Here is a 23,838-nt window from a genome sequence, read left to right on the forward strand (position 1 = left end):
TTTGCTTACACATTTCTTAAAAACCAGGCCTAAAAATTTCCACTTTAGCATGCCATCAGAAAGGAGACCAGTGCTTCCCTTCTAAAAGTCCCAATGTGCATCCAGTCTTTAACATCCAGTGTCACTTCCTAATGGTAATAAGAAGATGAGGAGTATATTTAGTCAAGCCTCACCACTTTCCTTTCCGTAGTCCTGTTCTACATGGTCTCTGTTGTTTGTTATTATTATTAACCTGTATTTGCCTCCAGAGGCCCCATTTAGCTCTGTGCTGGAAATTGCTTACTGCAGTTATTGCTGTTGCCAAACAGTTGTGGTACAACCCCTCTCATGAGCCCATTCAAAGCTGATCAAAATCAAGAGAGTGATGACTTTACTGTAGCAACCTATTTCATACAAAGCTGATTTTGTATATTTAATGTGTAACTCTCCAGGGTTCAGAGAGGGAGCAGCATAACTTCCCTCCAGCAAGCCTTAGCTCAGGCCAGCTTTCCTGCAAGAAGGATTTGCTTATGATGGGTACCTGATAGGGGCACTAAGTACATTTAACACCTTCTTTTTTCTGTCAGAAGAGCATTTGCTTGGACAATTAGCCAAGATGTCTTAAACTAATGAATAATGAACTTGCTCACGTTCAGCACATACATTTAAATCCTCAAGGTTTGTTTGGGAATTGAAGCAAGGAAGTTTCTATCATCTACTGGTCACATGTTCCTGCTGTCCTTAAGGAGATCAGTGTTTGAAAAAAGATAATCAACAGCCCGACACATCAAGGGAAGAATATTCTTGAAAAACCTTTTTGTCACACACACAAAAATAGTTGTTTTGTGTTTTAGTACTTGTAGCCAGTAAAGTTAAATATATCTAGCATAATTCCACTTCAAATAGGATTTTATGTATAAACTTAAACTAAAATGATACTTATGGAAAAATATTCCATGCTGATGTTTGACTTTTTAAAAATGGATTTTAATCAGTAGAACAGAAATACATGCTGTGTTTTACACATGTGTTGGGGATTAGGATTTTTTCTTTTGTTTCTTTCTCTCATGGAATTTTGTCCCATCTGTAATAACTATTGTTTTTAAGAGAATAAAAGAGGAGGGGGAAGGTGCAGCTGGTTACTTTCTTACCTGGGGGGTTTTCTCTTAGGAAAGGCAAAGATACCGGGAGGTTTTGGCCGGGTGGTGATGGCTGGGTCTCGCTTTCAGCACTGGAGGAGGCACAGGCAGTCTGTGGGTGCTGCCCGGAGGATTCGCTGCCATGATGAAGCTTTGGTCATCCCATTGCTTCTGCTACCATGGTGAGCCTTTGCTCATTAGAGCAGCTGTTGAGCTGGGACCTTACTAACACCCATTCTGACTGGAAGGGACCCTTACCATCTATTCAGGTGTCTCAGGGCAAAAACCCAGGACTGCCACCCATTCCCCCTTCCCAGAGCAGGCGTCTCCCTGGCTGCGTGCGACAGCTGCTGCGGAGGAGCCCGGCTGCCGCTGCCGAGCCCCGCTGCTTTCTGCTGCTGTCTTGGGCTTTTTCACCACACTCAAACCCACACTCCCTGCCTGCTGGGACACTCCGTGGCTCCTGCTACAGGTGCGGAGTTTCTGATACATTTCCTTTGCTACTTGGGGGTCTCCTCGTCCCTGCCGTCCCAGCCGCCACCCCGCGGTTCCTGCTGCAGCCCATTCCCCCCCCCAGCCCGGCCGCCATTGCCGCGTGAGGGAGGCCGAGCTCGCGCCGCAGCGCCCCCTGCAGGAGCGGGGGAATCATCGCACCCGCCCTGCCCGGCCGGGAGCCAGCAGCACCCCTGCTGGCCGTGAGCGGAACTGCACGGAAGGGGAAGTGCTGGGGCCGAGAGGCATTACTGGGTTTCTGGTTTGGTTTGTTGTTGCTGCCGTAGTTGTTGTTTGTTTACCTTGTTATGTACTTATACATACTAGTAAAGAACTGTTATTCCTTTCCCCTTATCTTTGTCTGAGAGCCTCTTAATTTCAAAGTTATAATAATTCCAAGGGAAGCGGGTCTTATTTTTCCATTCCATTCCAAGGGAGGTTCCCACCTTCCTTGGCAGACACCTGTCTTTCAAACCAAGACAATGTGTAAAAGTTGACCCAAGTCCTTCCATGTATTGCCGAAGTACTTCTGTATTTTTCAGCCTGAATTCTTCCAGGTGATATTTCTATAAGCTTGATCTGTTTCTGTAGCTCTGGGAACACAACTATTTTACAAGATGCAATTGTAAAAGGACAGAGTGAAGTTTTATGTTGGAGACTTGGCAAATCAAGATTTACTTTTGTATAATTTTAAAATTTAACCACTTTTCCATCAACTAATCTGTTGTGCAAATTCCCTTGGGATCTGAATTCTAAATCTTTATTAGCTCATATCTGACAGCATGGAATAAAAATATTCCAATTGCAGCTTACTGTCATTTACGCTTGATGAAACTAACATGAAATGAGTGTAAAATTGATTGGGAAACAGTGTTCAGACAACAGTAGGTAGAGCAAATAGTTTTGTTTCAAACAGGGCGAAAGCATTGACTGGGTTTTACAAAAATAGTGGGTCAGTGTTTTTATTACTAACTTGGATGATGGATTACAGGACACAATTTTAGGTCTGAAGATGATTCCAGGCAGTCAGGGTAGCAAAGATGCTGAAAGACAAGGATTCAAACCAATATGCATATGGGAAAGAGATCTGAAAAACCCAGAAACAACTCAATAACAATCCATGAAAGATGGTACATTGCTATAATCACCTGCATAACTGGAGGCACTATAGTTTAGGTAACAGTTTTGAAAAAAAGAATTTGGCATTGATATTATATGAAAAACTGAAGATGAATCAACAGTGTTTTAAAATAGCAAGCACCAGTCCAGAAACAGGAATAGGATAGGTAGGTAAGATGAGGAAAATAATCATTCTGCTCCATGCTCTATTAACAATATATTTCCTCTGTCTCTGTATCTCATTTTGAGCACTGTACTTGAAAGGAAAAGTGACCAAGAGATGAAGCACAATCTGGAGCATGGTAGAGCAAACGTAGAAAATGTCACATAAGGAAGGGGACATTTCTAGCTTGAGATAGCAAAGACTGAGATGAGATATTGTAAAAAATACCTTCCTTTCAAAAAGGAAGGGAATATTCTGTTCTCCGTATTCAGCAGGGCTCAAATGCAAACAATGTGCCTCAGCTGTAGCAAGGGAGAGATAAATTTAGTGTTTGGGAAAATGTGTAAAATTAAGATGCTCTGCAATAGGTTTGAAGTAGGTTGCCTGGGAAAACTGAAATCTCTAACGCTGGAAATTCATTAGAAGCATGACAAAGTTCTCAATTTTCTTATCATCATGGGCTGTGGTTTGTGGATTCTAATTCCTGCTATTGCACAGACCTATTACATGGTGCCAAACAAGGACCAGATCTTCTGCAAATAGGGAAAACAGAACTACAGAAACTACATTTCTGTAGTTTCAGTTGTTCATGCACAGGTCTTAAAGCCTTAGGCATCCAAAGAAGGTAAAAGAGCGAAACGCAGGCATAGCATCATGAATAAAGAAGTTAAAATCCTGGCAGATTAAAGGGATTTCTTTTTTAGAGATGCTAAAATATCACAACACTTGCTGTTTACCCTTTGCATCTCTGCTGCAATCTGAGGAGGTGTAAGCTCTGTTTGACACCTTCTCAGCTGATGGGGCATTCAGAACTCTCTGTGCCTCACTTGCTTTTCCTGCTGACTTACTTTGTGTGGTATATATATGTATATTTGGCCAACAGAAGAATTTGATGAATTAAGAAAAAAGATAAATGGAATGGAAAAAAAGAGGGAGAAGGGTCCTGCATGTGTGGACTGAGAGCAGAAAGCTGAGGGAAAGAAAAAGCTTACACAAGCAGTCAGCACAGAGCAAAATCTACCCTTGCAAAACTGCAGGAATTTTCATGGAAAATGTGTTATTTGTTAAGAGTTTTTTCAGCTGATGAAATGAATGACTACCAAACAATTCTTAGAGATAATAATCTGTCTACTGTCAATTTTAAATTGGTTTTCTTTAGAAGTAGATTATTATTTTGTAGACCAAAAAATGGTTCCTGGGCAATAACTTATTGCAGAACACAGCACTGCATAAGTAGAGTTAGCATTTGCACAGTTTGTGGTAAAAGCGAAGCAAAAGGCTAGTCACATTTCTTTGGATTATTTTGTAAAGTGAAATTAATTCTTGTGCAAAATACCAGATAAAGAATCCAGAAGCAAAGTGTCCATTGATTTCAGCAGAGCAGAATCCATTCTTGAGTGAGAATCCAGCCAAATGCAATGCATAGAGCCATAGTGCCATGGGTTGTTTGCCAAGAGAGTAATACCCCTGCCTAGGAGCCTCGGGCAGACAGACTGACCTTTTCAGTCTCTGCCATCTCAAATAAGACTGCCAACAATAATGATACCTAGGGATCAAAATACCCATCTGCTATGTATGAGGCTGAGAAAAGCAGCAGTCTGGATGCTATTTACAAAGAAATTTGTTTAACTTAGAGCTAAGTATTTGCCCAAATGTAATAGCGCAGAGGAAAGTTTGTCACTTTCTCTTGGTAGGAGTGTTGTTCATTACTTCATGCAAGAAGGGCACTGTCAGTACACTGTGAAGAGAGTGCTGGAGAAGCATCACCCAGCAGATTACAGATGGACAGGAACTAGCTAGGCCTGCTTTGGAAAAGGGTGACAGGATGGCATCCAGAGGCATCTTCCATAGTAAATTATTCTGTGCATCTCAGAAATGGTGGTTTTGGGCATACTCACTGTCTAGTTCTGGCCCTGGGCGCTAAGTGCAGACAGCAGGACACCCAGAGGTTAATGGCCAGCAATTGCTGCTACTGCAGCACTAAGGATTCTTCTGGACATTACTCAGTGTCTCCCTGACCATTGCAGAGATGAGAACAATGCTAACAAACTTAGAACAGCACCCACTGCTCAGACCATCAGCTCATTGGCTCATTTAACAGATGAACAAATACAACTTTAAAGTCCTTTCATCTGAGCTGTGACTACTCACTAGTAAGACCAAACCTCTTTGGTGAGCTGGAGAAATTACTCTGGTGTAAACTTGAGTTAGGATAAAGAGGAGGATTTCTGCAACTCCAAGCAATACATGTAAAGGTTATGTAAGGTCATTTTCGTTTTTCTTCATGTGCATCTTTTTCTTCTAAAGATATGAAAAAAGCAACGTTAAGTTTTCTCAGATAAGACAAACAGAAAACACTGACAGTGTTCTATGGCTTTAAAAGGGGAAGTAGCTTTGAAAAGCATTTCAAAAGATAACATTTGTGAAAACTAAGCCATCTTGCTCCTCTGGGAGCTTCTGCTTGTACCTAATAGGAAATCCATTTGAGTCCAGAAATTGCACCTTTGCTTGGAAAGTGTTGATTCTGCCTTTCATCAAACTTCCCCTTTATAGAAATCTAGGCAGCCTATGGAAAATAATATTTCATTTAAAACATATCTCACTATTGTGCTTCTCAAAATCTTTGCAAATTTTTATTTATTCTATTATCACGAATAATGAAAACTGAAGGCCTATATTAGAGTGAAACTGTAAAAAAACAAAATATAACATAGTGTATTTATTCCATAAGGTTGTTCTTAGACTTACTGATGCTCTTAAAAGTCTGCAGTGATGTGGTTTTTGTGTGGTTTGACATAAAAGAGCTCTATAAACACAGCCTATATCAAAAAGCTTCTGACTACTTGGATATGAAGTGTCTTTCTTTGTGTTCACAGTTTCTCTTAAATCTAATGAAAAATAAGACTATGTTGGTCCACCTTCAGGAGCAATGGCTTTCATTTTCCTAGTGAAATGTGACCTTTTAAGTAATAAGCAGAGTGCTGAGTAGATATTGTTGCCAATAGATGTTTGGAAAATAAGGAGCAGAGAAGGGATTATATTCTTATTTCCTGGATTAAGCAAAAAAGTGCTGTGAACATTCTCAAACAGACACATTGTACTTGTGTATTTGGCAGTATTTTCTGCCCAGGGGAAAGAAAACACTTGGTGATTCTCCACAGCTTGCACATGAAATTAGATAAAATTACTACTTCTTGAGGAATCAAAGAAAGTGCTGTGCTATCCCAGCATTAGTAGCCTAAATTAAAACAACAGAAGATTCCAACTGTATTGCTTGGAAATGCTTACCCTTCTCTAAGTTAAGGCTCACTGAGCTTCTGTTCTCAGCATGGGGACATCAGAGGGTCACACAAACAGTTCCACTTCCACAGCTATTGGAGAGGAGTCATCCAAACAACTTAATACCCTCCACCTCCAGATAAACTTTATTCAAACATAATGTTGATCAAAAAGCTCTCTTCCAAACCTAACCTCTTTGTCTTGATCAATTCAGTCAGAGAAATGGAGCTGCTTTATTTTTTATGCCTAGCCCAACCTTCTCTTTGTTCTTCAATTTGTAAATGTGTCAAATATAATTAAAACTGACAGAGGCCAAAATTAAATCAAACAAAATGTAAATATCATTTGTGTTATTTGGTTGATATAAAGCTTTCACCATAAAATGCTTTTAGATAAATTAATTCAGCTATTAGAGTGCTGCAGCACTGAAACTTTGCTCCAACCGTTTGAACTTTTCAGGGACACTGTCAGGTCATCTTAGATTCAAAACCTAATACATGGCTGGGGTTCTGAAATTGCCTAAAGGAATCAGGTTCCTGACTTCTACTGAAAGTTGGTGTGTGGTGGGAAGTTAATTGACTTCCAGCAAGAATTAAATGCCTTTGAAGAGTCTGTTCATGTCCTTGCAAAAAGCAGCCCATGTCCTTCATGGAGATAAATAAATGTAACTGCTTTCACACCTACCTATGAGCAAAGTGCCTGATGCACTGAGATTTTAGTGTTAAGCAATACGACATTAAAATTTACACAGCTTTGAAAATAGATCCCTGACTATCTCTAATTCCTCATTGCTACTTTAAAAAGTAATGCAAGTAATGTGATGTTATCTGTATTTTTATTGTCATTTACTTTTCACACAGGATTGGCATTTGTGACTCCTGTGTTAAATTCTGCTCTTTTTTTAGTATGTGTACATCTGTATCTCCACTTGCTTTACATATTTAATATCTGATATTAAACTATAATATCATAGCTCATTATAATCAGAGCTTTTGGGGGTTTCTCTTGTTCTGTCAGTGTTACTGACAGAACAAGAGGACACAGTCTCAAGCTATGTCAGGGGAGGTATAGGTTGGATATTAGGAAAAAAAATTTCACCAAAAGAATAATAAAGTACTGGAATTGTCTTCCCAGGGAGGTGGTGGAGTCAGCGTCTCTGGATGTGTTTAAAAAAAGACTGGACATGGCACTTGGTGCTATAGTCTAGTTGAGGTGTTAGGGCATAGGTTGGACTTGATGATCTTGGAGGTCTCTTCCAACCTCATTATTCTGTGATTCTGTGATTCTGTAATGCCTTTAGTAAAACAACTGTAGTAGTACCATGGGACTGTAGTCAGAAATTTCTCTCTCTGATCTTAAAAATCTTATTTATCCACAGATATTCTCTAAGAATTCTACACTCTCCTTGACAAAGTTACCTCATTCAATGTTGAGTGTGGCTGCCGTAAGGGAGTTTAATGACAAAGTCAGAGGTCTCTTAGGGACAGGATGATGTCATGGTACAAGATGGCACAGGGACAGAATATGCTAGTCCTTCATCTCTGGCAATTGACATCTGAACAGAGATGATTAGTGCAGCTATTCCCTCATTATCTTCAGTGGACATGAAATCCAACCAGAAAACCAGAGCAGAGATCTTGCACCTGGCAGGCGTGGGTCACGAGGAAGGCAGTGCTTGAGTGAGCAGAAGGTCAGGGCTGATCAATGAAAACAGAGCTAGCGTACACCAAAGATCCCTCACAGCCTTGCCAGGTCTCTTGGATAAAGACTATTTATTAGTCCCTTGCTTTCCTAACCATAGATGTTTTCAGACCTATTGAAAATAGCTGACAAAGATTCCTCTGTGGTGATGAGAAACCAACACTGTACCAGAAAGAATGGAACACAGCAACACAACTGTCTCATGTCTTGAAACCATCTGAAGACCCTCTTAATGGTTACTGAAGCAATGGGTTAAGTCCTATACTATTTCTGTTAGTTGGCAGAGGAATACATCAGTAACAATGAGATCTTAGGATTACAGGCAGTGAACAGAGGTGTTTCTGAATGAATTTGGAAAGCAGGCTACAGAGCACTACAACTCTGTTTTTATAGCCAAGTACTTTTATTCAGTGTGATTAAGACAAAGAAGACCTTGAGATTAAAAAAAAAAAAAAAAAAGTGTAACAGTGTAATAATGGATCTTGGGTATTATATCATCTGAAATAACTCAGTGGCATTTTTTACTAATATCTCCAAAACCACAAATAAGACTGCTTTTCTCACAGAAGTGAGGTTTGGAAGCTGATTCAGATTTTACATGGATGCAAATGTGAAGGGATACTGTTAAGACTATTCCATTGCTGCACAGATGAGTTGACAGATATCAGAATCTGGACTGATGACTTCAGCTTGAAGCTTTCCTTGTAACTAAGAACAGCAGGATTTGACGTTAAATCAGGATTTTTACCCCTAATAATGTAAAAAAAGCTTGCAATTTTTTCACTAGTTAAGTACATTTGTTGAATATCTTGGGTTAGCTTATTATATGAAAGGATTCCAGGCTTCTGTTTTCAAATTCTAATATTGATAAAATGAGTATAAAAATGTTATTCTACAATATTAGAAATGTAAGTGAAAGAACTATAGGCTAGAATGAAGAAAAATAATTAATTCCTAATTCAAATTAAACTGAAGAAGCTATCTTCATTGTTCCATATGAGAGAACTACATCATGATGTTCTAAATTTTTTAATTTTGCAGTATTCTGAAAGGCTTTCCAGCTGTGAGAAAACACAGTCCTGATGCATATACTGTTCTTTTCAGGGGATGGGGTCCTTTGTGACCAGTTCTGCTTATTTATACTCTCATATATTGTTTAGCTTTTATGTGTTGCATATTTAAAGGAGAATCAGGAATTCAGCCCAGTCTTCCTTAAATTTTTGCTAGATTTTATGTTAATTTAATTCCTTATTTCTCTAGCTACCTAATACAAAGGATGATTTCACTGTCATTTAAGATCACTTATTTTCCTGTTTTCATCATCTTTTCACTGTTATTATTCTTCTCATTGAAATTTCCTTTCTAGTCATAATGAGCACTCAGAGCATTTCATTGAGAAAAACAAGGAATTAAAAAATTTTTTATTTCCCTAATCAAGACCCTGTCATTATTATCACTGAAAGCCAGAGAAGCAGATGAAGAATGACAGAGTTGCATGAAAAAGAAAAAGGACACTGCCAAAGTGATTCTTTTATCACTTTATCATTTATAATAACACTCTGGATGCTGGTATGGCAATCTAATTGCATACTAAAGCCTGTTGTGTAAACTCAGTTACTAGTTGCATTACACAATGCTGGTGCTTCAGTCACAATTGAGGCTAATATGAACAGAAATTTGGAAAATCTTTGACTGCTATTGTGGAATAATTCATACCACTCATCAGTATGTCAATTTTCAATTTAATTTGACATTTTTGTAACAGAAAGCCACAGTGATTCAAATCTAGAAGAAAAAGTATTCTTGGAAAAGAATCATGTTTTGCAAATGAAGAGAAGAAAACAAAAGTAAGATAAGTTTTTATTCTATCACTTTTGACAATATCCTATTATAGGAAAGACTAAATCAATTCTAAAGGCAAAATTCTCTCCCCATTCACATTACAATAGCTCCAGAATATACCTACCAACTTTCATACTATTTTCCATTAAATTAGGTCTGCAATATCACAAAGGCTGATTCATCTTTTGGTCTCAGATAAGTCACCTCCAGGAAACAGGCATGATGAGAGTAAGACAGAAAGCTCCAAACAATTTCTGAATTAAGAATGTGCTCAGTAGACACACTTAGTTTCTTCCCATCCCACAGATTTCTTATCCTGAAATCTGTATGTCACATAATGGAGAAGAACAGGACATGGAAATTTTATCTGAAGGCTAAATTAAAATCCTCCTGCAGTAACCTGCTTGAGGAGCAGAATGATGGGGGAAAAGGAAGGCTGGGACTGGTACAATGCAAAACCATTAAGTGACAGACCCCATAAAAGTCAAGAGGTCTTCCATCAGGAATATGTGATCTCTTCACATCATCGCACCCACTGGTGGTGCTCTCTCCCTTGCTATTTCACTTGATTCACATTGTTTCAATACCTGTTGAAATGGTTCACACTGTTTCAGTGCTATTACTGTTATTATTTTACCTATCCACACTTGTCTCTGCCAGTCTGTTATTCATAATTGCTAGGGCTCCAACCCCACCAGAGAACCCATTTTGCTTCGAGTTAGAGCTCATTTGCCGTGGATACCCATTAGCAGTTTCTGACAGCTGTTTCTGCATGATGGCCAGTGAGACTTTATTGGAGGCCAGGAAGTCTTTCATGGAGATCATCTCTCCTGACAGACGGCGTCCGTCCGTGTCACTCTCATTGACACCGTCTGTCTCAATAGAGATGTTCCTCCGGCTGCGCACATTTCCTGGCATCACCACATTCCTCCGTGAACGAAATAATCTCCTTTGGCACCTGTGGCAGCACTTGCAGGCTAGCTTCTTTAATATCCAGTTTATGGACTGTTTGATGACAATAGAGATCACATTAAATAAGGAATAGATGCAGCACACCCCCATGAGTATGAAGACAAAGTTGCCAAAGCGGTAAAGGCCTTGGCTCTCATACCTGATGTTCTGGCTGCTGACCAGATCACCAAAACCAATGGTGCTGAAGGCCACAAAGCAGAAGTAAAGTGAGTCAAAGTAACTCCACCCTTCAATCGGTGTGTACATTGCAGAGGCACAGCAGGAAATGATGAGGGATGCTACACATAAAATTAGCATTACATAGTACACAGAGGGCTTCCAGCCTGCCAGGCTGTCCACCTCAGAGGTCCCCGAGCCCCGCCGGCCGTTGTGAGGGAGAACCCCTTTCCTCCTCAGCTGTCTTTCGTGGCAGGACTTCATGATGTAAGCTATGACAGTGATCAAGCGCTCCAGGAACAGGTTAAAGAACAAAATGGTCCCTGCACATCCTATAAGGCCGTAAAATATCAGAAAAATTTTGCCTCCAACGGTGGCTGGGGTGGTCATACCAAACCCTGGAAGACAAAAAAAAACAGTTGAAAAAAAGAAACCTGTAGGTACCATGTTAGGACTTTCATCACGTGCAAGACAGATGAACTGGTAGCAAATCCTTGTGGTACAGCTCAGCTTTGAAAAAAAATACCTTCTCCCCAGATGTCACCCACTTGTGCTTGACTATGTCTGAGCTGTAAGGGGAAGGAACACATGCCAGCAATTCCTCCAGAATCAGAATGAAACAAAAAGCAGAACAAAACACATGAACAGGAAAAGAGAGTTTAGAGGAGGCCAGAATTTTGGTCTGGTTGCTAGGTTCACTCTTTTTCTCTTTGTGCTTTGGATTGCTTCCAGGCTTTGGCGTTATTGCAGCCGCTTTCTTCTATCTGATGCTTTTCTGCACCATGGCTAGGTCCCAGGGGTGGCTCTTGCCTTCCAGAGACCCATCTGCACCAAATCTTTGAAATACAAGGTGAAATTTCTCTGAGGCTCACTTGACTCGTGGTGATAGTGCAGGTGGCACATCAACCAGCACTCAGAACCCACTGTAGCCTGGCTTTGGAAGCCCAGGCTGGGAGTACACATCAGATGACAGCCCCTGACAGGATCACCATGAACGTCCCAGTAGGAGTTAAAGATGCCCTGCATCTTACTTGGCTGTCTGTCACTCATTATCAACCCCTTTTTAAGTCAGCATTGCTGAAGTTTTTCTATTTCTCTGTGTCTCACTCCATAGCTCAATTCTGCATGTGGATCTTATCAAAAGTCTCCTCTAGTCTGATTCCTTGTCGTGGGATTTCTCAGGCCAGAGGTGCTTCAGTCTACTCTCAAATATTTCCCATCCTAAAGCCTGAAAATAGTAATTTTGTTTTGGTTAAAGCTGTTGATAAGACAATCTTGCTTTAAAAAGATATTGCTAAAGAATAAAAAGATGTCCAGAACATCACTGAGCAAATTGGAGTAACACTCATGACAAACCTTTACTGGTGTTTTATTAAGATTATTAAAGGACTACATAACTGACTAACTAAGCAAAAACGTTTTTGTTGACAGGACAGAAAAATCACAGGATTTTTTTCTTTCTCTTTGTAAGGATGAGATGTCAATTATGAAATAAACACATTAGGCTCTGAGAAACAAAGGAAAATATAGTCAGTATATCGTAAATATAGTATATATATACTATATATATATACACACACTATATATAAAGAGTATATAGTATATAGTCACTTGTACTTCAAAGACAAGAAAAGAGCAATGTGAAAAGACCATGTTTCCAACAGTGCCAAACTGCACCTCTCTTCCTTTCACTGGCAACCTGCTGCCAGCTCAGATTCCTCTCTAACACTGGCCCTGCCTCACAGTGTGAAGTGTCAGCCCTCACTCTCACCCCTCCAGCTCGAGCCCCACTAACACCAGCTGCAAGCGTGGGCTCTCCAGGGTCTGCACTGCACTTTTGCCTGCATCCCCAATCAATCCTCAAGTGGTCCTACAGGAGGCTCCAGCCTCCTCATTAAATTTCTGTGCTAGGGAGAGCTGGACCACAGCTCTGTGGTGTGGAAAACAACATGACAAGTGACAAACCACAGGCAAAGTGTACTTCACGACAAGAACTTTCTCCTGTTGTTGCCTTTGGCACACAAATATTTCCTCTTGCTTTCCACCCTCCCTTTCTGTTCCATGACTTGATCCCTCTATAATTGTAGTTTTAATGCTTATTTTTGGTGCAGGCTCGCTTATATGCAAGTCATGACCTCCACCCTGTGGACAGACACAAAAAAAACAATGGACAAGAGGAATCTCTCAGCAGCTGGTGAGATCAGCCCAAAGAAGCTGTGGGAGGGAAGTGTCCCTGCCCTGGCCTGTTCCTTGAAGAAGGGAAGCAGCTGTAGGCTGGGCAGAGATGGAAAGGTGGGGAGCCCCTGGCACAGGTTGAACAGCATTTACGGAGTGGCATCTCCTACAGCATAAAGCAGATGCCCTGGAAAGAGGAATGCAATTAAGGCTCACACTCCAGAGCAGTTTTATGCCTTTGGGCTGCTTCCCACTTGTCCCTCTCGGGATCCTGCCTCTGGCATCTTGGCCAGAGCCTGAACTCCTCAGGCTGTTTTTTTAACTGACTGGATTTTGTTGGTGGGTTTGTTCTGCGACCCACTAGCAAAGGCTTTACAAAGGCATTCAATAGGCATTCCAGGGAGTCATGGTGAACTATGAAAAAATGACTTAGTGAGCAATTAGAGCACCAAAGTGAGCAATTGAGCACCACTGTGCTCAATGGGACCCATAGAGCACAACAGCAAAAGAACAAGAAGTTACACTGCAGATTGGGAAGCAAATACAAAATGAAATTATAAAATCATATAATACAGGAAATAAAAGCAGTGGCTGACACTTGGAGACTATTTGAAAGTACAAAATTGCTTCTCGTGATGAAGATAAAAAAAAGGACACAACTGCAGGAAAAAAATGCCGGTGATTTTATGATATGAGAGAATGCTGATTAAGTTTAGCGAATTTTATTTTACAAGCTGGGTGACATTTCTTGAAAACACTGTTTCAAGTAGCAATTGAGATTATAGCTAATCAAGTGGAAATCAGATCATTCTGAGTTGGGAAAAGAAAATGTTTTTAAGGTAGTAAAAAGTGTTTCAATCAATTTGTTAGACATGTCTTCAGATATGGCATTAGATTATCACTATTGATAGAAATGCATGACAAATCCTGACTTTACCAGCCCAGCAATGAAGGCAGCATTCTTAGTAAAAATTTCAGGATCCTATTTTGAAATCAGTATAATACTGATTTGCCTCTGTCCCATGATCCATTGACTTATATAAATTAGTGTGATCTTTCTTAATATTCCGTTGAACTGACCAAATACATTCCTTATGCTTCAATTTTCCTCCAAATATTGTGGTTTGTTTTTTCCACCTATTGCTTAAGCAAGAATTCTGGGGTTTTTTTGGTGAATATTCATTTTAATTCTGAATTTCTCTGTAGCAGATATACTTTAATAGAAGCTGGAGGAAATTTAACTCCAAGTAGAGTCAGCAAAAATCTTTCTAAACACTGCACACCTCCTATGGAAAACAAATCTTTAGATTTTGTTTTGGTAGCAAAATTTCTGTTATGAAGTCTGGTACTGCAAAGCACGCTAAAATTCACCTGTGTGTTCAGGTTATATTGTGTGGATATTCCAAAAGTATACACTTACATTAAAAAAACAACTAAAATGGGAAATCACATCAACACTATAATCACGCTTCATTATTTCTTGAAGTAAGTACTGGCTATAAACGGAGAAAAGCGAGCAGCTGTAATTCTTATCAATAGCCAGTTTGATAAGGAGGACTGAGGTGCAACAGGAAGTTCTTCTAAAGCAGATTCCTCCAACAGTAAATAGTAAATAACATCAAGCTAGTATTAGTCTCAATCTAACAGTAAAAAGACTATTTTGAAATCAAACAAGAGGAAATAGACATCAACTGCCTATTCCAAGGCAATATTAGGTAATTTCATCTTTTCTGTTGCAAACTGCTCCAGTGCTATCAACTGCTGTAAGTGTTTCTCCAGGGGCATTACCCACACTCATCTCCCTCTGCCTGGTGACACATGGTTTGGCATTTTGTGCTTTAATTCTGAATGTCCTGACATTCACAAGTTACATTAATTAAACTTCAATATGAGAAATAGTTCATCAGTCCTAATCTGAATGAAGTTTGTGTATAGGGACTCTGCGACAAACATAGAGATTTCATACTTAATTTTAGATCATGCAATTGGATCTTTCTATTGTTCTCAAAAATATCTCTCTTTTCTGAGAGGTTTCATTTCCTTTCTGAATGTGTGCAGTTCACTGCTCCTGCCCTTCCCACATAGAGGAAGTAGGTAGAAAGAGAGGGCAACAATGAGTCATTGTGATGTTAGAAATATAAATATCAACACAAAACAGGCTCCAGTTTAGCCTACATTGAGAACTCTTTCTGATGTTTTGTCTGTATTCCTAATGTAGTTGATATTTATTTCTTTTTTCTGTCAGTTTGGTTTAGACATTCACTGGGGAAATGATGAATTTCCAGTGAAATAGACAATGGATAATAATTGAGGTTCCTGATATGTGTGAACCAAACTAAATAGGACAACGACTTTCAACTACAAAAAAAATCAAGAAAATAGTAATTAGTAAAGAGAAATACAGGAAGACTTAGATACCTGCAAAGATGCTGACCCTCCTTTTTTCAAACACTTTCTGTACTGAACTATCTACATAAGGATGTTTAGTTCTTCTAAAAGAGACAGAAGAAAGAACTCTAACAGAAGCTGTACTTCAAAGGCTTCATTGAGAAAATGTCCTGTACTTTGCATTGTTCCAACAGTGTGCAGACATCAATACTTTGGCAAAATTCTCTTCTGCTTCCTCTGGTGCTCTCTGAGCAGGATAAGTACTCCTAACAAAACTACTTCTGCTGGAGTAATTCTCACCTGTAGAGACTCTTGTAGGAACAGCTAAAGGACTCTCAGATTTGACACATCACTGCCCTCATGACACAGCTGTGTCAGCAAGCTTGTAAAAGTGCCTTGTTCCAGAAAGGAAGGAGGACATGAAGTCCTTCTTTCCAGAAAGAGAAGAAAAAGACTCATTTCTGTGAAGACTTCCACTGTATGAGAGGACACACTGATGGAAGCAGGCATGGTATTGTCACAGTTAACCAATGGCAACTTAGGTCCAATTTCTGATATGAAAAAACATCTTTAGTGTTGTTGATTTTGTTAAGTCTGTGCGGAAAAGCACACACACACACACATGCACACACATGCACACAGACACTTCTGATTTTCCATCAGTGGAAGATCAGCCTCTGAACTGTGCAGCTGGCTGGTGAGACATACATCCATGCATCTTGTCTTAAACATTAATTCAACATCTGGATCTTGTCTCTTATGAGGAAGGGAGAATGAGCTAGCCATGCAAGTTTCCTTTAATGCAACAATTATTTGACAAAGGAATATTTTATCATGACAGTCTGGAGTGTGGTATCATTTATTTAGTTGTCAATGCTGTTTTCTTGTGCAGATGGCTAAGTGGTGGGGAAAGACTCATCCTGCCCAGGAAGGCAGGGATACATAGCTATAATGGCATTCCTTTGTGCTCTATGCTCTTCTGTTTTTTTTTGATTTGTCTGCCTGAGCAGCCTCTGCACCTCCTGCCCAGCATCTCCAGCACTCCAGAGCTGTAAAACCTGGAAATGTCTCCAGGGCTATTTGAGCTGAGCCATAACAGCAGACTGCTATGATGAGTGCTCAGCTGCTTGGTGACCTGGGACCTGCCCTGAGTGCTGCTGCTGCTGCTTCCATCTGTGTCAGTGTGCATCTGCTATGTCATGCACAGGCAGGATGAGAGGGATGTAACCTCCTGCAGACCTCCTGGCAGGGTTCAGTCCGTTCCAAAAGGACAAACACTGATGCTGGAACTAATGGTGTAGGATGTATTGATGAAACAATGCATATATGAGATCTTTTTCCCTCTCTAACTTGTTTGGAGACTCATCACACCTGACAGACAGCACTCTGGACACTGTTTCAGTGCAGCTGAAGGGCTGGTTGGAGATAATGATTTGAGGACAGCACGGATGTCGTACTTGGTCTGTGCCATCCCTGGGACAAAAGCCTTGTCTAAGAGATTGGGTGTAACATTTCTTGCCCTCTGAGAAAAGGCTTCTGTAAACCCAACCCTGTGACACAGATGTAGGTTGGTGTCACACTAAGTGTGTGAATGGGACTTTAAGGTTAGAAATAGCAAAACCTTGGGCTTTCACTGATTTGTTCTGGAAGGCATAAGAAAAACTGGTTTTGTGTTAGCGTGTGAGGCAATGTCTCTATTTAACACAGCAAAGTTCAGCTCACAGAGTCATTGTTAAACCCTCTCTGGGGAGTTGGATGCCTGTTACTGCCCTTCTCTCATTTCACATATGGGAGCCGCATGTTCTGCCTCGAACAGAAACCTACCTTAAGAAAAGCTTCCAATGTTAAGGAATCTAAAAGACATAAATAGAAGGAATGCTAAAGGGACAACATTAAATGAACAATGTCATCAAAAAATCAGTTTTAATAGACATCTTGAGGGGTCTGTTGACAACTCTGTTATCATGTCTGTGTAGTCCTTAAAGAATAGATGACTGTAATTTTCATTATTGCAAAATTTTCACATAAGATAATTTATGGAAACCTTGTCATTCTGTTTTATATAGTTAAGGTTATATTTTATTTAAAGCTCACACGAGATCTTCTATAAGAAATGTACACAGCCTTATTACAGCTGCTGTGTGATCATAAATTCAATGTATAAATGTTTTATGCCTACCTTCAGGTTTCTGTTTATAATTTTTATGTAGTTTTTGATGTTGGAGGTGCTAGGTCTAGTGCCTTTCCATCACCCCTAGATAGATTTGTACCTCTGTACAGCTTTTGTGTTGCTATAGGGATAGAACAAAGTTCAGTTTTGAAATACCTTATTACTATTTTCAAACTTCATAACTTGTTGAACAGTCATTTAAAGATTTTTATTTAGCCTTAAAACATAAAAACATTTATCTAATTAAATAATATACATTGAATTTTAAATACAATTTTTGTATTTAATACAAAATCATATTTTTGTTTTAGTATGTTGTATGAAAAGGCACTTATGCCTACATGTGCCTGGCTCCAAGACAACCTGAAATCCTGTGCTCAAATGTGTTGAACAGCTTCTGCCTTGGTATGGGTACAGTAATACTGATGAGTGGTAGTTCTGTGGACAAGGTTCATAACTGAAAAATATACAAAATTACATCTGAGTCAGATATATATACATATATAGAAGTCTTCTTTTTTGTTGAAAAGAAACATTTCTTTTCTGCTGAATAGTCTACCTTACTAACAAATAGCAGAATTTCAAACCATAATTCATCTTGGCAGGATAATAGTTTATCTGAATTGTGAATCAAATTAACACTGTTTCAAGGGTTTGTTTGCAGTCATTCAGTCTGTGTAAACATAACAACCCCAACTATCATGGAATAGGAACATAATACTGTGTACTCATTAAGCTATAAGCTCATTTACTCTAAAGTTTTCCTTTTTAAATCATACAAAGCTGCCTATATTTCAAGGATTTTCAAAGGTTAGTTTAAAATTGCTTATTGTTACTTTATTGCTGACATATACAGCTTTTCTCTGGAATAAAGTTTCAGCATTTCTTCTCATTTAGGGGTAAAACTATGGAAAATAAGGCAGGCTTTTTGGCCCCCTCAGGAGAAAAAACACAAGTGGTGCCTGCTTGAATCCTCTTGGTAACCTGAGCTGGGGGACATATTGTTAGGGGTATCTCAGTGGAGGGGATTTAGTAAAATTAAAGCTCTTCCCTGGCTTTATATACCAACAATTTTAAACAACAATGTCACTTGTGATTCAACTGAAGCAAAAATATCTCAGCTGTGAGTATTAAGCTCAAAAAAGAAAAGTAAAGAAAAATAAATCTGCAGTATTACAGACTGTAAGGAAGCTGGACACAGATAAGAACTTATTTTTGATAAGTTGAAGAAACAGTACATGTGCAGGTGGTGTCTGTGTGTGATTACATTTTCCTAATCAAGCCTTATCTGGATGTCAGAGAGGAAGTTTGGTAGCCATTGCTACCAGAACCACCACGTGCCAAGGGCCTCAGCATTGCTACTTCCCAGGAAATAAAAACCTCATCCAGAAAATTAGTTTGGCCTGATGCTTGGATACATCAAACTAAAGGACAGATCAAAAGACCATGGCATAAAAGACAGTACAGATACTGCTTTAGTTTCTTGGAGACTGACAAAAAGCCCCAAAAAGCTAAGAATAAAGGAAAAAAAAATCATAGTGCTCAAGCAGGTGCTGCAGGGACTAAAAATATGAAGCAGAACCCATGAGGTCACACCATATAGAAAAGGCTGTTGGTATTGTGTGTAATAAGGATTTTGAAATATTCCATATAAAAGCAGAACCAGATATTAATATTGTAATTTTAAAAACTGACAGATGATGACAGACAACATTATCAGAGATTTCAGTGAATATTCATCACTGGACAATTGGTTATGGAGAAATGACAAATCTGAGTGGTTGTGATGAGCATATGATGATAAACTTCAACTTTGGTTTTATTAACTCTGAATTTCTTATCCATTAATCTGTGTCTCAAAAGCCAGCAGTTATGAAGGGGGCAAAGGCTATTTCTCCTTTTTTTTATATTTTGAAAGCAAACATTTATTCTGGAGTGGGGGGCACTCATGGATGGACACTTGGAGAACAAGTCTGAGTTTTTCAAGCAATCACAGAATTACAGAACAGTCTGGGTTGGAAGGGGGCTTCTAAGTTCATCTCATCCAGTCCCCCTGTCATGGCCAGGGACACTTTGTACCAGACCAGGTTGCTCAACCTGAATAATGCTGGGCTTCTCCAAAGACAATACCACCTACCAAAAAAAAAAGCATTTTTGGCACCAGATGCAAAAATGTCAAGACAAGATACCATAATGAAGAGAAAGAAAATCAAAGAGATGTGACAACAGTAGAAAGCACAGTGAATTTTAGCTCAGTGAAAAGAGTAAGTCATTGCTGAAACCTTGTGCTGTCTTCTATCCACACAACAGCAAAGTGTGTACCTTTGTTTTTGAAATGTCTGGCTTTTTCAAAATGTAAAAGGACTTGCTAAATCCCTGGCTCATGGATGTCCTAAATCTAATGCATATGTCCCTTCCTGTGAGGCCAGAGGTGGCCTAATGGCATCTCTAATGGCAAATGACAGCTCTAATGGCAAATGTCTGTAAGACAAGCATAAATTCAGTGATCAAATCTACTCACATGATTTTAAGAGGTCCAAACATTTATGTAAAACAGGGAAGCCATTTGTAAAATATGACAGGGAGGTTCAACACTCTGCTACTCCAAATCCTCCACAGTAACTTTGGCTTGCTGTCTAAGTGTTGTGCCATTGCAAATGTAAAAACACCCACAACAAAATACCTATTTCAAGGGCTGAATCTCTTCTCACCTATCTGGGTGATGATCAGTACTGCTCTCTGTGCATCAGGCATATTCAAAATCTCAGCATTTGCATTACCCACGCAAACAGTTAAACAAGGACAAGACAGGCATGCAGAGGCGGGGAGAGCTGAATGAGATTACGAGATTATAGCAAGATGTTAAGGAGTAGTTAAAAGCTACAGAGCTAGGCACTTTCTGATATAACTGAACAAGTGATGTGCTATGGGCATCCCAAAATCAGACAGTGGCTAAGGTGGGAAGGGACCTCTGGAGACTGGCCAGTCCAGCCCCCTTGCTCAGCGGGGCCTCCCTTGCATGATAGGTGCCCTGTCGGATGGGAATTCAGGTAGACATTAACAGGGATCTTTGGCTTTCCACTCAGATATTTATGGATTTATAGAAATAAAAATTATACTTTAATTATGTCTGGAAACAGAAATGTTCATATATGCAAAGATAAAACTGCAGTAAATCCTTTCAGAGGTAAAATTATGAAACTGTTTCTGAAACACTTTTGATTAAAGCTTAAATGGCCCATAATAGATTTTGACATCTTTAATTAAAGATCTTTACTTATTTCAAAAAATCTTTCTTTACTTTCGCTCTGCTTTATGAGATTTTTCTCTGCAAGTGGGTTAACTGAATTAAAAGCTTTTGTTTTGCGAGCAATCACTGCGCTGCTGTTGGAAGTGCAAGCCATTCTAGAGAAGCTCTCCTTTCTGCCCTGAGGTATCTGCAGCTACTATTTCCAACAAAATATTTGAGACCGTCCAGGGAAAGTGAGATCTTCTCTGATGACAATCCCTGAATGGAAATGATAAGGCTGAAAAACATAAGAGTAAAAACTTTGTGGGTGAAATGCCTGGCTGAACTTCTGAGAGGTTAGATGCACTCTGGAGTGCAAAATAGTGTGCTGCTCATTTTCTTGAAGCTCGATGGTCGTGTGCTGGCCTTTGTGCAAAGGATCAGGGACTTCAGAAGAGCCCATCTTTTCAAACATTAGTGTTTAAAGAAGGAAACACATTTTAAAATGCACAAAGAGAAATTTATCACAGGAATCATTCTAGAGATTTCAGATTATTTTGGAAGATAGCTTGTCCCAGTCTTTGGGAAGCTGTTAAACCTGGAAGCAGGAAGGTTCAGTGGTTGGCAGCTTATGTATGTACAACACTCAGTTTTGTAAATACCCTTTTCACAGATGTGGCCTAGTTTACTTGATACTGTTAATGCTGATCAGTCAAATAACTAAATTTACTTAAATTGTTTTTCACACTCTGCTTTTTAAAATAGTGAAGCTGAGAAAGCTTTTATTAAATATGTTTATCCAAAACCACAGTTGTATTGCCTGTTTAATTCATTGAGTATTCTTCCAGAGGAAGAAAAAAATGCCCAATTTACTCCAAATACAATCTACTTGTAAATTTAAAAACCCTTGAAAAAATGACAAAATAAAATTCTGGCCCTTTCTAGAAGTTTTGAAGATGCCACTTGTACTAGTAATAGGTTTAAAGACTTCTAACCTCATAGTTCACAGTACTTATCCTCCAGCTGAACAGCATATTTTGCTTTGGAAAAGAAGCACATAATTAAATAATAGGATTTCTTAGGACTCTTAGTGTCCAGTGGCTAACTGTGTGAACAGAAATCTGAAAGTTTTGAGGCCATTTATCAAGTCCTTTCTGCACTAGAAGGACTCTGCTATATTTTGTCTCTCTATAATGGCTTCCTGGAAGTTAAGCCCAAAACAGTTTGCCATACATAAAAAGGCAATAGTGCTTTGATACAGCATATAGTGTACATGCTGAAAAATAGGTACAAAACCCTGTGCCACAAAGGATTCTCTTCTAAAATAAAAACTTTTTAGTGAAGTACTTGAAGAGACAGAGTCTATCAGACTTGTGAAAGAAAAGTTTTTAAATTATACAGAAAAAAATCACCCAGCCATGAGCTGAAGAAATTAATGCTTTCAAAGTCACAGCAACTTTTCTAACAGGTAGAGAAGTCACATTCTCCAAATGAGTTTTAAATGAAGAGGCAAAGATTATTCTTTTATGTGAAGTTTTCAAAAAATTCTCAACACATATGATGAAAAATTATGTAGACAGAGAAAAATTAACCCTGTTTCAGCAGCATAGGCAGACCACAGCTGCCAAACTCCCACAAGTGCAAAATATAAAAAGAAACCCTAAAACAAAAAACACACCAGACTGTTGTCATGAGCATAACATGACTTAAGCATATATTAACATTAGAATGTTGAATGACCAAGTTAGCTGGTCCAGTACAAAAGTATTTTGTGAAATAACAAAAAGATTAAAAATTTGGCTAGTAATTATTCCAAAGTACTCTGCTTCATCAAGGCCATTAGAGCTCCTTGGATGCTGATACTTTAATGAAAACTATGGCTTTCAAAACTATAGCTTTGACCTGGTGATGCCATATTTTACTGTGTGCTGTATTGCTACCTTCCAGGACCTTTGGGAACACATGAAAATCTGTATTACACATACTGGATTTGACAAAATCCACCATTGTCCTTTCTTTTCTGGCCTCCTATAAAATGAAAATTGGCTGAAGTACTTTTTACTCAGTGTATTTGTAAGTGTGTGTATATATATTTATATATATTTATATATATTTAAAGATGTGATTTTAAAATTTGACTTTGAATAAAATTTTGCTTTTCAAGTGTCACAATGAATGTTTTCTAAAAAATGGTTAAATAAAAACTAGCAAAAACATAAAACCAGACACCAGCTGTTTTGCAGTCCCCAGAGTGATGTTTTGCTTACAAACACGACAGTAACATTCTTTACCAGATGTATGTCTGGGCATGCTAAAATGTGGTTTAATATAATCTTGACATATTTATGGCTTTATAATTTATCTTTTTCAAAATGCATTGCTAATAGTTCTCCTAACAGAAGAACTGGAATGACAAGCTTTAGGTAATTCAAGTGACCACTTGAGAGGTGGATCTGTGCAAACTTCATGAAGTTCAACAAGGTCCAGTGCAAGGACCTGAACAGGTCAGGAGGATCCCAAGCACAAATACAGCCTGGGCAGAGAATGGATGGAGATTAACCCTGGGGAGAAAGACCTGGTGGTGTTTGTGGATGAAAAGCTCAACATGACCCAGCAATGTGTCCTTGCAGTCCAAAAAGGCAAACAGATCCCAGGCTGCATCAAAAGATGTGTAACCAGCTGGTTGAGGGAGGTGTTTTTGCCTCTCTGTTCTTGTGAGACCCTACCTGGAATGCTGTGTCCAGCTCTGTGGTCCCCACACAAGAAAGACATGGATCTGATGGAATGAGCCCAGAGGAGAGCCATTAAGTTGATCACTGGGCTGGAACACCTTTTCTGTGAAGACAGGATTAGAGAGTTGGGGTGGTTCATCAGGGAGAAGAGAAGGCTCTGGGGAGACCTTACAGTACCTAAAAGGGGCTTACAAGAAAGCTGGAGAGAGACTTATCAAAAGGGAATATAGGGATAGGACATGGAGGAAAGGCCTCAAACTGAAGGAGAGCAGGTTTATATTAGATATTAGGAAGAAATGCTT

General features: G+C 39.2%; 1 protein-coding gene across 3 annotated transcripts in view; it reads right to left on the minus strand.

The window, feature by feature from the left end:
* Positions 1 to 9,715: 9,715 nt before the first annotated feature.
* KCNK13 (potassium two pore domain channel subfamily K member 13) overlaps positions 9,716 to 23,838 on the minus strand; it is a 49,423-nt gene continuing 35,300 nt past the window's right edge. For all 3 annotated transcript variants that reach the window (XM_053980349.1, XM_053980350.1, XM_053980351.1), the window contains one exon: positions 9,716 to 11,240. In XM_053980349.1, the coding sequence (XP_053836324.1) occupies positions 10,348 to 11,240 (893 nt within the window). In that variant the 3' untranslated portion in view covers positions 9,716 to 10,347. The remainder of the gene's footprint in view (positions 11,241 to 23,838) is intronic.

This window comes from Vidua macroura, chromosome 6 (genome assembly GCF_024509145.1).
Source record: "Vidua macroura isolate BioBank_ID:100142 chromosome 6, ASM2450914v1, whole genome shotgun sequence".
NCBI lineage: Eukaryota > Metazoa > Chordata > Aves > Passeriformes > Viduidae > Vidua > Vidua macroura.